The sequence below is a fragment of the Myiozetetes cayanensis genome, unplaced genomic scaffold, assembly GCF_022539395.1.
Source record: "Myiozetetes cayanensis isolate MyiCay16 unplaced genomic scaffold, myiCay2020 scf6-25, whole genome shotgun sequence".
NCBI classification, from domain to species: domain Eukaryota; kingdom Metazoa; phylum Chordata; class Aves; order Passeriformes; family Tyrannidae; genus Myiozetetes; species Myiozetetes cayanensis.
Window position 1 is genome coordinate 44,177,702 of NW_026087853.1, and position 13,704 is coordinate 44,191,405.

Here is a 13,704-nt window from a genome sequence, read left to right on the forward strand (position 1 = left end):
AGAGAGCACAGTATTTCCAGCAGGGAACTTATGTTGTTCATCAGACCTTCACTCTGTGGCTGCTTTTATCCTCCCTTGTCTTGTGCAGGCAGTAATTCAAAATAGCCCTTGTACTGTTGCTCCTCCATACAGCTATTTTCAAGGTTGGAGTTAATATTCCCAAGATGCTGTGACTGCCCTAAGTGTTGGCAGTACTAAGTGACCTTTTGATGTTCCCTAGAGCTGATGTGGCCCCCTCAGGAGGTCAACAACAGCTTGGAGGCACCTGGTATCAGGCTGACAAGCATTCATAGGATGGCAGCTGCTGGAGCAGATGATAAGCGTCTGTGCAGATGTGTTCTTCTCTGTCTCCTGCGTGAGCCCAGGACCCCTCCTGAACCCGGGCTCAAGGCAGGGTGGGCTTGCTGCTCATCTGTGATGCCTCTAACCTGCCAGTGGATTTCAGTCTGCCTGAAGACAGTCACAAAATGTATTTTCTTCATGCAGTTGGCCCTGTAGGTATCAAAGGAGGAGGGCATGATCACTGGTGGTATCTAAAGGCTGTGAGATGAGATGCTTGGCTGTAGCATAATGGTCCTTGCCTGCGGCACAGGGCCGAACAGGGGGCTACAAATGGGACTGAAGTGGGATTTGTCCATGGAGCATCTTCAGCTTGGAGCTCTGAGGGCACAATTGATTGAGGTTGTCTTAACTTTCATTTGGATTTTCATTTTTTTGCACTGGACTTAAGTCCTTTATCTGTGTGATGCTGCCTTAATCATTAGCCAGTGTGGAGGGAAGATGGGAATTCTTGGCTTTGGGTTTAGTTTCTCTTCTGGAGAAGATGGTGTCTGACTCCTGCCTCTTGTCTGTCCCTGTCCCTTCCAGCAAATGAAAGAACAAGCAAAGTGCTTTTCATCGGAAATCAAGCAGATAGATTTGGATGTTAACCGCACCTTCCGAAACCACATCATGTTTCGGGATCGCTACGGAGTGAAGTGAGTACAGGAGGCTTCACATGGCTATACAGACACTGGTGCCTGTGGATATGGGGGGGTGAGCTGGATAGGGGCCAGCAGTCCCCTGGCTTGGGGTGGCCCACGGCACCCTGGCTCAGAGCAGCTCACAGGAGAGCAAAGCCACCTCTGCCTGCTCCTCAAACCCTCACCACACAGTACAACCCACACATGTTGGGCTGCTGATTCTCCCTTCAGAGAGGTCCACACTGCACCACGTTCAGCCCCAGTTCTTGAGCCAAGCACCACCAGCCTGCTGCAGTGCCTTGTCCCCCAAGGTGTTAGGGTCACAGTTACAGAGGGCTTGGTATGGGATGGCTGGGATGATGGGGTGGGCCCATCAGGATGTGGGTGGGATGGAATCTCCACAACAGATGGAGTCAGAGAGGTTTGACAAAGTGGCTTTGTCACTTGGATGGGTCACACCTAGCTGCCCTATGCAGTCTCTGAGGAAGGTGCTTTCTGGTTTTGTGAGACCTGCTCCTTGCAGGAGCCTCCTGTGTGAAAGACATAACTGGCTGGGTGTTTTCAGGGACTTTGCTCTCTGCATATGCCTTGGTGTGGTCACAAAGCTGGAGACTTTGGGCTCAGGTGTTTTAATATCCTTCTTTCTCCCCAGGCAACAGGCACTCTTCCACGTCTTGTCAGCATACTCTGTTTATAACACCGTAAGTAGTAAGTCCAGTCAATGTGAATAGTGTTGTGCTTTACATATATATATGAATGGACACTTTTAAAAAGCATTTTATATATATATATATAGACAAGTATGTTTGTATATATACATATATACAAAATATTTATTTTATATATATATAAAATAGACACACACCTATTTAACCAGTGGTAATTCCAATTTTAAGTCCTGTTAATGGCTTATACAGACAGCTGCAAGACTCCCAGGCAGTACAGGAGTCTTTGCGCAGTTGTTTCATTCCTTTGTTCATTTTGTCACCTGGTAAATGACATCTGGCAGACTGGGCAAGTGTCATCAAAGAACAAGGGTTTGCCCTTTGACTTTCCAGCAACACCAGTTAGTCTCTTGGCAGTCTGCCGTGTTGCTACCTTCTTGTCTTACACCAAATGGCATTCCTTGTTAAAAACACTGACTTATTACAGCAAACCAGACAGTTTTTAGCTGAAGGGCATAGGCATAGGCTCAGGGGTTTAGTCAAGGAGCCTCCTTCATACCAGATAAATGCTTATCACATTTATTTATTGATTACTTACATCAGTGCTCATATGGCTGAAGGAATCCAAAAAGCATCACATGCTGTTTGTCATACCATCCCCTATTTCTTGAAGTAGCTGCAGACACCTCTTTTCTTGGGTTTCTGTCCCTCACCCTCCAGGCTCAAGCAGGGGACAGAGGCATGGTGGGGTAACATTGCCTTCAAACCCCTCACCTACTGCTGGAGGCCCTGCTAGAGCAGGTCTGGAGGAAGGGCACAAAAATGGTCAGAGGGCCAGAACCCCCCTTTTATTAAGAAAGGGTGAGAGTTGGGATTGTTCAGCCTGGAGAAGAGAAGGCTCTGGAAAGACCTCATTGCAGCCTTTCAATATATAAAAGGGGATTATTAAAAAGAAAAAAAAAAGATGGAAAGACTTTTTATTAGGACGTGTAGTGACGGGACAAGGGGCAGTGTTTTAAACCGAAAGAGGTATGTTTAGATTGGACATAACGCATTTTACAAAATGAGTGTGATGATGCACTGGAACAGGTTGACCAGAGAAGCTGTGGATGCCCCCCATTCCTGGCAGTGTTCAAGGCCTGATTGGATGGGGCTTTGAACTACCTGGTGTAGTGGAAGGTGTCTCTGTCCATGGCAGGGGGGTTGGGCGAGATGATCATGAAGGTCCCTTCCAACCCAGTCTAGTGTGTGAGTCAGTGACATGGTAGATGCTGTAGACTTGTGGGAGCTGTGAATTTGGACATAAATGGTAAAGACATTGAAACAGGACAAACCTTGAAAGAGGAGAGGGAAGCACAAGGCAGCCTGACCTGCTTCTACAGTTAAGCGTTATGGTTACATGCATGTCCCTCTTGGCTGTTGCAGGAAGTAAGCTACTGCCAAGGGATGAGCCAGATTGCAGCCATCCTCCTGATGTACTTAAATGAAGAGGATGCATTTTGGGCACTGGCACAGCTGCTGACCAATCAGCGACACGCCATGCACGGTAAGGCTGGGGTGGGATGTGGGTGGGCGTCTGGCAGTTGGAGGGAAGGCTGTTTAGTTGGTCAGTAGAGCCTTGTTTCTCCTCACATACTTGTTTAATTAAAGTGGGTAAGGCTTAACTATACATGCAGCCTGACTACAGAGCTGAACTTCGCTCTTGGGGGCAGACACGTTCTTATCAGGAAAAAAATGTGTTTTAACGGCACTGAGCTTTAGTGCTCAGTAATTAACACTTCCACAGAGGAGCTATCCGCCCTCCAGAGTGCCTTGCCCTTGGCAGTAATTAACTCAAGGTTATGAGTTTATAAGAAGTCTCACAGAAGTACATCCAAGAGCATCCACTAAATGTGGATGTAATTCCACCAAATGTGCTGTATTATTTTACTTCAAATACATTAAAGATCCTTTCATCTTACTTGTGGTTAGCAGTAATGTATGCACAGAGGGTTATTAGGCCGAGGGCTAAGCCTTATGGTTTGATAACTCTGGACAGTCTTAAATGTGATTACCTGAGATTACAGGGCACTGCACAAGCTTGTGGTGCTCAAACATCTTCAGGTTTTCTCTGAACCTTGGTAAGCACTGAGGTGTGTTCAGAGAGGGCTTGGCCAAGCCAAGTCTCAGGCAGGTGGGCTGGGGGAGGTGTGTGGTCTGGTCCTTGGGGCTGGTTGAGAAGGACCAGCTGGGGTTGGTCTGAGGGTCCTGTTGCCCATGTTGATGGAGCGAAGGGCAGACTCTGGGAGGGAGGCAGCTGGGCTCCCTGTGGTCCAGCCGACTTCAACAGGCAGTTGAAGAGATGAGTTTCTAGAAAATCAGGCTGTCCCTGCTCCAGAGATTTTCTGATTATGTTTTGTTTCTCTCATCTTTTCTTTTTAAGGTTTTTTCATTCCTGGGTTCCCGAAGCTGCAGAGGTTTCAAGCTCACCACGAACAGATTTTAAGCAAACTGTTTCCCAAACTGAAGAAGCACATGGTATCTCTTTGCTATCAGTTTTCCTATAATAACACCACATTTTAATGCTAAAGCAGTTAGTGTAATATTCTGCCAAACAGATGCACAACTGAACATACTTCTAACCATGTAGGACTGCTTCAGCCACAAAGAGGCAAGCATTTATTAAATGGGGTGCCCCGACCTTGCTGAGGCAAATGGTTATCATTTAATTGCTGCTCATCATTAGTGGAGGGACTGCTAAAATCTAAAGGCTTCCTGAGGAAAGCCAGGCAGAAAGGCTTACAGAACCTGCAGCAGAAGGAGCTGTTCCATACAGCAGTAAGTGACTGTGTTATACCAGCTGCAAAGCCCAAAGGCTGATGCTGAATTTTCTGGAGTCTTATTTCAGTAATTATTAGCTCCAAGTGCTTTGCTGTTGCTTAAAGACAGGAGACACATAAGATTTGCTGTTGTGTTTTGTTGCTCAGGCATGTCCAGTTGTTTTTCTCTCTAGCAGATGGTCCAGGCCTGTTTGATGGCTGGAGGAACATCTGCAGGACACACTGACTGCAGTCTAATGTCTTAGGCGACTGTTTTGCAACACCTGCTCCCTTTTTTTTTTTGCCTTGTCCACCCTTGCATTTGGTGTAGACAGTTGGCATTCAGTGGCCAGACTCAAAGTTTTCTTGTGCTCCCAAAGGGCTTGGTAGTCCCCAGCTCCAGGAAAAGCTGTTTATATTGTCATCATTTCCAACAGCTCTTGCTCCATGCTACAAGTGAGACCTGCCTGCAAAAGTGAAACAGAGCCAGGACAGGTCTTCACTTGATTATGGTCACCAGCAGAGGAGGGAGGGTGGGAATAATTCTGAAAGCTGCTTCATGCCTCCTGCTCCTGAAGGCTCTCCAGGCTTGCGGGTGCTCAGCACCAGTCAAGAGCAAAGGCCTGAGCCAGATGTTAATCCCATGGGCTTCTTTCTCTCCCCATCCCCACCGCTTTGTTGGCTTTGCAGCAGCAGTTATAGCAGTTCTGTGCACGTGCAGAGCACTGTGCATCCCAGCACCATTAGACAGAGGTGATGATGGTGAGGTATTTAAGGCTTTTTGAGAGTTTTCCGTAGCCTGTCAGACTGTCCTGCTCCTGCAGCAGCCGTGCCATGCCACGCCAAGCAAATGAGGTGGTGCTTGCAAAGCTGGCTTGACTGTGCTTGGAGAGGCTTGTGTGGGAATTGCTATGGAAACAAAAATGGTAGTCTGCAAGGAGTGAGTGGTTTGGGTTCCTTGAAGGTTTTTATAAATCCCCTGGCATAGGTATTAGGCCAGAAAAGCTTCTCCTAGAAATTCCTGTCCAAAGTTGTGGCTGAAATCTGTCCACATTGAGGATTGGCCAAAGGAGGGCTTCAAAACTGGTATTTAAAGCAGGGTCTTTGTTGGGAGACAAACCACAACCAGATCCTGCACCCAGACCCCAGCATTGATAAGCCAACCAACCAACCAACCTCCCTCAAAGCCTTATGAACTGTTTGAACCTCCAGCAGCCAGTCTGGTGAAACGCCTGTCTCTCTTTGCTGTCTCCCCCCAGGACAAGGAGCAGATGACTACAGGGATTTATACAACCAAGTGGTTCCTGCAGTGTTTCATTGACCGGGTGAGGATGCTCTGGGGGTTTTTTGCTGCTCTGCTGTTTATGTGAATGGTTAATCTGCCAGGGATTTTTTGTAAATATCATACTTTGAAGAAGGTGTTAATATTTTATAAGGTGGGATACTATGCACACTCTCATAAGACAAAAAAATTAATAAGGGAGAAGCTAAAAATAACAGCATGTCACTGATGACAAACCAATTCCTGCTACCTCATCTAAAGCAGTCACTGGGAGATGGCTCAGCAGCAGCAGCAGCATAAGCTTTAAACTTGGGAGAGATCTTTCTTTTGCCCACTGGCACTGCTGCAAAGGCAATTAACCTCACTTGGGCTCTGGAAACAGCGTAGGGAGGAGAAGAGCTGGGGGCACAAACTTCAACAAATAGCAGTGTAGCAGCTGCAGGCAAAGGAGAGGGCTGGGACTGGAAACATGTGAAAGCATGAGAAGATTACCCTGATTTGTTCACAGCTAATTTGCCAGTCCTGAGCCAAGACTACTTTGTTTCTAGGGGCAGTATTGTGCTTGCACACTTGAATGCAATGTCGAGACTTGGTAATGTTTAGGACATCTGTGTGCTCCAGTCTCAATTTTCTGCTGCCCTGTCTCCTGTAAAACAGTGGATGAGTTCTTCCCCTTGAGAGGGAACTCACTGCTTTGCAGTCTTCCACTAAAAAGCTGTATAAAATGCAAAGTCTGCAGTAGCAGAGCTGCAATGGTCAGTTGTGCCAAAGTCTGGAGAGTAAGTGCAGCATCCAACAGTAGGACCAGTACTGATTTCTTTGTTGGTGAGATGCCTTAGATCTTTGCTGCGAGGTATAAGGCTGCTCCATCATTTTGGATATCAGTTCACTCCTGTTTGTCAGATTGGGTCTGGGTGCAAATGAAAACCTGTTGCAGAGGTGTTTCTAGCAGGCAGAAATAAGTCTTGTGTATAAGGAAACCCACTCTTCTGAACACCAAATGAGTGATTTTTTAATGCTTAGTGAGGCATCGTTGGGCTTTCAGACTTATCCCATAAATAGCCCTTCTGAGAAATGTGGATGGACACAGGAGTTGTTTTGTGTGCTTGCAAGGCTGAAAGGTGATGGTGCTCCCTCCAGGATAGGGGAATCCATGTGCTAGCATGCTTGTGAGAAAACTTTCTTGTTTTTCTGCATTCCTGGATGGGTTTTAAGTAGTTTCCTAGCCATCCAAGGTTGTTAGCTTTAAGGCAAAGGTATAGATGAAAAGAGATATTTTTGTGTTATAGATGAATTCATGACTTCCAAAGCCTGGCTGTGTTGTGTGTTTTGGTGCAAGGAGATGTAGTGATGGCACCAACCTCTGTATCTTCATCCCATGTGTGTATCTGTTTGTGTATTTGAAACAGACGCCCTTCACCCTCACCTTGCGGCTGTGGGATATCTACATCCTGGAAGGGGAGCGTGTGCTGACAGCCATGGCTTACACCATCCTCAAACTGCACAAAAGTAAGGTCCCAGCAGACTGTGTCCCTTATGACCCTACGCTGGGCCACCCTTGGGCTGCCAACCTGGAAAGCCTTCCTGGCCACTTCCAGCCTTCTCCAGGCCCTGCACTGGCTGTAAAAGGCATAGTCCCGAGCTGGTGATCTGGGGGCGAAATGACGTGCTGCAAGGGTTGGCATGCTATGCTTATCCCACACAAACCTCACCTGGAATGCTCCCAGCTGCCTCTTTCTGTGTGCTGTGCCCCCCACTGACATTCTGTCAACAGGCTTTTAGGGGCAATACAGACAGCAATTGCCATACTTTGCAGCATCTTTCTTTGCTGCATCTTTGCAGCATCTGTCTGCAGAACTCTAGGTGGTGGTTCAGCTGAAAAGTCTGTAGAAGGAGAAGTAAATCCATTAATATACTTCTAAACTGATCAAAACCTGGTTTTCTTGCATAACGTTAGAGCAGTGATGTTTCTACCATGAGACCTCTGACTTTGAACCCCTCTCCTCCCATAAGATTGCAGCCTTGCCCTGTCACTCTGTGGCCTTGATCTGGGGCAGGACTGTGTACTGGGAACTTTTAGGCCAGCAGGATTTTTGGGACCGCGTGTGTTGGCTTCTGCAAATGACCACCCTGCTCTTCCTTCAGTTAAATGAAGAACAGGCTATCCAGAAATAAATCTTGAAGTATCCTGTTTGTCTGCTAAAAGTTGGAAACTGACAGGCACGCAGATGTTTCAGCCTGGCTGTGAAATCTCTCCTCCCTGAGGAATGTGTGGTGCAGATTGGCATCCCTCCCTGCAACCCATTCCAGACTGTATCCCACCCCTGCCTGCAACCCTGGTGAGGGCCAGCACCTCTGCCTGCATCCCTGCCTGCTGGCTGGTGCAGGCTGGCATTCCTGGCTGGTCGTAGCAGCTGCCAGCAGTGGCTGTTCAGCCTGATGCTCAGGGCCTGTTTCATGGAGCTTTTCCTCCTCCTAGAGGCATTGATGAGAACTTCCAGAAATGGCCCAAAACACACGTCCTTGTGGCACAGCTTCCAGCCCTGCCATTGCTCTGCCATTGCAGAGCTACTGCTCAGAGGTGGCACGGGATATGTACGTGTATTGACGACCCTGAGCAACAGGGGAAAGAAAGGTGGGAGAGGGGCGAAAACATTCAGGCTGTCTCACTGCAGAGTGGGAACAGCAGCAGAATCCCAGATAAAACCAAAGCAGTGCAACCCACACTCATGCTACCCTGCAATTTGGCTGTGCTGCTGTCATTAGTCCTTTCTTCTATTCCCCAGAGCGCTTGCTGAAGATGACACTGGAAGATTTACGTGAGTTTCTGCAGGAGAAAATTGCTGCTTCCCTGCAGTATGAGGATGATGCAGTCATCGAGCAACTGCAGGTGTCAATGACTGAACTGCGGAAGATGAAATTTGACCTCCCACCACCAGGTGGGTAGAGGGGAAGGTGGGCAGCCCAGCAGGGACAAGAGCATCCTGCTGGTGTGGCTGGGAGCTGGGGCAGCCCAGAACGGGCTGTTGGGTGGAGCATCTGCCGTCCTTGCATTCAGGACGTGCAGAAATGAACTGATGCACAGTTTGGGTCTTATTTTGTTTTCTCTGCTTTCAATGCAGCAAAGCCTGAAGAGTTTCCAAGGAAACCCCTGGGGCTGGAACTCTCTCTCAATCCAGTAGCTGTAAAGGACAACCCAGCAGCCAACAGCCAGAATGGCCGGGTGGGCGAGCACACCCCGGACAGGGAGCCCCATCCCCACAGAGTTCCTGGGGGACCAGGAGAAATGACAGTGGTGGAAGAGAGGATTCCCACTCTCCAGGGCAGTGAAGCAGCTGAAGCAACAAACCTGCCTCCTCCTGGTGGGAGGCCACTGGAAGAGCAGAGCCGGGTGGAGCCCATCGTGGACGGGCAGCCATCATCTCTTCTGAAGGCAAGCGAGACACAGGTTCATCATCACCTCCTGCCCACAGCCCTGCCTCCAGAGGAGCCTCTTCTTGCTCCTGGCTGTGCCATGATGGACCATGGATTCCCCCTCCATGCCCCAGCTGAGCACAGCTCCTTAGACTCCTCTCTCCAAAACAGGCCAACTCCTTCCGACTCAAGCACTGCTGAGCTTTCCACTACGGACGATGCAGAATGGCAGCCAAATCCTGCTGCCCTGCCGGCAGGAGAACAAGCATCTTCCCTGTGTGAAGATGCAGCGCTTGAAGCACCCCCACATCCCCTGCTGGGCAGCTGCCGGCGTCTCTCTTGCACGTCACAGCACGACGGCTCTCCCGAGAGTGGGCTCAGGGAGGCAGCAGACCAGGAGCACTGCAGAGCGGTGCTGCCGGGCAAAATGGACTTGAAGCGCTCGGCATCCAAAGCTGCATCCACAGGAGAGCTCACCAGCCTGCAGAATGGGCTGGGGAGCGCCGCTGACACTGTGCACTGGCCCAAGGACAGGGTGGCGGGAGGCAGCGTGCCCATCCTATCCAGCAGCGAGCCAGAGGGAGCAGGGCTGGGTGAGGGCTGCCCCTTCCAGCGGGCATCATCCCCTGTGGCGGAGGGGAACAGCCCCTACATCGTTATCAAAACCGTCACTCCCCTCCACCTGGCCCACGCGACAGAGCAGGATTTCTTGAACAGAAAGCAGGTGGCGTTGCCTCTGTTGGAGACTGGACACCCCCTGCCTGCCACCTCCTCGCCACCAACTCTTACGCCGGACCCGGAGGAGGTGGATGTCCAGAAGGGCCTTCAGAAACCATTAAATGCACTGAAATCCCCACGACCCCCTCTGAGCCCCAAACCAAAATTACCGCCACAGGTTGCCAAATCCCGCTCAGAGAACAGTTTCCTTTCAGGCTCTCCTCCCCTGGAAAAGCTGCCCAAATCAGTGACGTTTTAGTGGAGGTGGGAGAGGCAAAGGAGAGGAAGCGGGTTCTGGAGCAACACCCCTGCCCCATTTACAGGATCCCCATCCTTCAGCAGGGCTGTGTCGGGGTGACAGCACAGCAGCCGTCGCATGTCAAGCTGTGCTTTGGTACGTGTGCCCAGCGAGGAGACGAAGCAGGGGCCACCAGCAACAGGAGACACCAACAAATTGGATTTGCATCTTTCCTATGGACAAATTGGAAAGTGATTTCGTTTTTGTTCCTCAAAGCTCCCCGAGCTGCATCGCTTGGGGGAAGAGGCAGGGCTGGTGAAGGTGTTGCGTGTTTTCTTCTGCTCCTGCCTGCCATGGGTACCCATGGCCAAGGAAGCAGGCACAAGGCATAGGAGTCCGAGATGCTTTCTTTAAAATGCCCCAGCATTGGCACAGCCACAGCATTGGTTTCAAAGAGCCTATGTAGCAATAGATCTTTATTTCATTTCCCAGACCTGTGGTTGTAGGCAGCAGGATTTCCAGGCAGGGCCGTGGCATCCTGGCCTGCTGCTCCCTCTATGCAATTCCACAAAGCGGTGCCCAGCTGTACTCGGCTCCTGCCACGGTGGTGGAGGTGTCCCAGAGAAGAGGTTTTACAGCTGACAAGTCCCTTAAGGGTCTGCTTGGTGTTACCCTGGTGGAGGACCACTCGCAAGGTGGTTCTTTCCCAAGTTCTCAAGGTGACAAGGACAGTGATGAAGGTTGAGCCTGGTCTCTTGAGCGGAGGGGCCTGTCTGCTGGCCTTTCCCTCGCAGGTCCAGCATGGCGAGCAGGCTCGCCGCCTTTTTGTTGGCCAAACAGAAAAAGGGACTGCTGGCTTGGGAGGCCTGCTGCCATGAGCAAGCTGCTGGAGGTGCAGTGGCATCTACTCACAGTGCCCAAGCTGAAGTCTGGTTTTACTTTTAGCGGGTTAAGTGTCAGGGTGGAAAGGGCATAGGAGTTGGGGAAAGGAAGCACGTTGCCCAGGGCCTGATCTCAGCTCTTCTTGTTTAGATCACACAGAAATTAACCACCAAGGAAGGAAACCTGGGCATGATGGGTGCCCACATGCCTGCTTGCCCTTCATGCACCAAGTCTTGGTGGCCTGTCCATCTTCTCCCCATCCCAGAGTGTTGCTGCTGCACAGCCCAAGCCATTGGTTGGAGGTGTACAGGGACCTTGGGACACGCACTCCACAGAAAGAGGTGGTCCAAAATCCTGTTCCAGCATCTGCTTCCCCCCTAGAGGTGAAGGGCCTTCATCAGGAAGGTAGATCATTGGAGGAAGCAGGAAATAAACCAGTCTAGATGTGCTTTTTGACCTTACGGTTCAGAAGGGGTGGCTGCAGGTGGGATTCCCACCCCTTCAGTGGAGCCTCTGAGCAAAAGCTTCTTTAAGTTTCTAAGGAGACTTAAAAAACTAATTTTTTTGTCTCAGAGGCTGCTTCAATAGCATAACCTGACCTGAAGCCTATGTGAAAGCCCAGCACAAAACTTCCACTAAATTACTTTCTGGGATCCAAGAGTTGGACTCGATGATCCTGATGGGTCCCTTCCAACTCATCATATTCTATGATTCGATGATTTATCAGGGTTTATTTTGCCTTGTGTACGTGTGGTTGGTTGTGTTTGTAGCAGGAAGAGTGTCAAAGGGAGCACCCGATCTTTGTTTGGATGTAGCCAGCCAGACTACAGCACTCTCAGCTTCTGTTGCTCTGTCCAAGGCCCCATCTTCTGCTGAGATTCTAGCCTTGGCTGTCCTCTCCCTCTGCAAAGCAGGGATAACCCTATTAGCTACCTCACAGGGGTGTTGTGAGGAGTCAAGTGTTGCTGTTTGAGGAAAAGTGCTCTATGAATGTTCAGTATTTGTGTTTTGAGACACCACTGGTCCTTTCTAGGACAATGGTGCTTGAGTTGTTTTTAATTTAGAGTATGTTTTCCCATAACTCTGCATACTTAAACCTATTTATGTGTTAAAATACCTGAGCAGTATTTGAGGACAGATATCCATTGCCTTTTGTTGGTAGCCCACTGGCCATTGGAGCTGACTGTGAAGCAACGAGAAGCATCTGAGGGCTGTTGGTCACATCTTGGCTTGGCTTCTGTAGCCTGGGGCTCTGTCCTCTCCTTGAAGCCCATATAGGACTCCTGCTAATGCATCTGAGCATTTGGCTCACGGGTGCAGGAGCTGACACCTCTTTCCCCTCATTTTGACCTGTTTTCCCTCATTTCAGACACACAGCCTTGGCACATCATGTTGCTTGTGCACCCGTGCTCCTCACCCAGCATATGTCTGGGATGTTTTGCAGTATTAACATGTAAGAAGGTGGTTTGCTCTAATTTTGGAGAGCTGTCAAATGCACAGTACTCATTGCATAGCGTTTGGTGCATGATGTTCAACATAAATTTTGAGGGGGTGGTTCCTCCCCTTCAAACCCTAATAGGAATGAGCAGCAAAGTTCTCAGTCACCTCCATGCCTGGGGGAAGCCACCAGCTGGTTTCAGTGACCTTTGGACCAGGCACACAAAGGCTCCTCCTTTCCACCAATGTGCTTCTTGCTGGGAAGGTCTCTGAGCTCCTGACCGTGCCACCTAAGAAGTTCTTCTCCAGCCTGCAGGCACTGAAAGCTGGTAGGTTTGGGAAGAGGCCCTTTGCCACAGCTGGCTGGGAGCCAGCAGCGCGCAGTGCTTTCCTTCAGCACATCAAAGCATGATCTACAAGGAGATGACGAATCCTGCCTCCTCTTGTCTGCAGACCTGCCTCCTGCTGCAGACAGAAGTGCTGCCATGGCAGGTCTGTGGCAGCCAGGATGGGCAGGACACGGCCCAGCCTCTGTTTTTTTCACTGGGAATAGGAAAGGAAGGATGAGGGTGGCAGCTCAGCAGGACAAATTAACTGGCCTAAGCCACTTGCCCCCTGCCCAGCCTTCTTACAACAGTGTCAGCCCCTTGGCAAAAGGCACTCTTACTGTGAGCAAACTTGGGAAAGCAGCTCCCCTCGTCTTTGCCCTCAAGCCCTGAGACAACTCTTGCCTTGCTGTCTTCCATGTCAATGTCAAGACCAGTGTTGTGGGTTTGGGGTTTTTTGGGGGGTTGGTTTGTTTTTGTTGTTTGTTATTGAGCACTTTGAGTGGCTGCAGCATCGGTGGGCAGCAGGAACCATGGAGTCGAGTTCCAGTATGGGACTGTGGTTGAGGTCAGGGTTTCTCAGCTGTGCACTTTGAGAGCCTGGCTACCATCTGCTTTTCTTTTTAATTGCTATTCTTGTTTACAGTGTGGAACGCTTCCTCCGTGACTCTTTCTAATGTATTATAATTATTACTTAAAAGAAAAAACATTTTTATGTCTGTGCTTTTTTTTTTTTTTTGCCTTTTTTTCCTGTGTGGTTTTTTTTTTTAAAGGAAGTTTTTTCGGGGAAAAAAAAGTTATCATTCCTTTTTATGCTGATCCAAACTGTCCAAAGTATTTGATGCTGTGTTTTACATGGTTGTAATAATAATAATGGTTAAAGAAGTTTAGCAGAAAATCGGACTCCATGAGGTTTATTACAGTGACAGAATTGCAGCAAGACTGGTTGCCTTCTCCTGAGTTTTAGCCTGGTTCCCTGAGTA

General features: G+C 49.3%; 1 protein-coding gene across 7 annotated transcripts in view; it reads left to right on the plus strand.

The window, feature by feature from the left end:
• Nucleotides 1-13,430, plus strand: part of LOC126651108 (USP6 N-terminal-like protein) — a 77,905-nt gene extending 64,475 nt beyond the window's left edge. For all 7 annotated transcript variants that reach the window (XM_050336660.1, XM_050336663.1, XM_050336664.1 and 4 more), the window contains 8 exons: nt 868-977; nt 1,615-1,663; nt 3,053-3,173; nt 4,050-4,144; nt 5,685-5,750; nt 7,117-7,216; nt 8,494-8,646; nt 8,830-13,430. In XM_050336660.1, the coding sequence (XP_050192617.1) occupies nt 868-977; nt 1,615-1,663; nt 3,053-3,173; nt 4,050-4,144; nt 5,685-5,750; nt 7,117-7,216; nt 8,494-8,646; nt 8,830-10,097 (1,962 nt within the window). In that variant the 3' untranslated portion in view covers nt 10,098-13,430. The remainder of the gene's footprint in view (nt 1-867; nt 978-1,614; nt 1,664-3,052; nt 3,174-4,049; nt 4,145-5,684; nt 5,751-7,116; nt 7,217-8,493; nt 8,647-8,829) is intronic.
• Nucleotides 13,431-13,704: the final 274 nt, after the last annotated feature.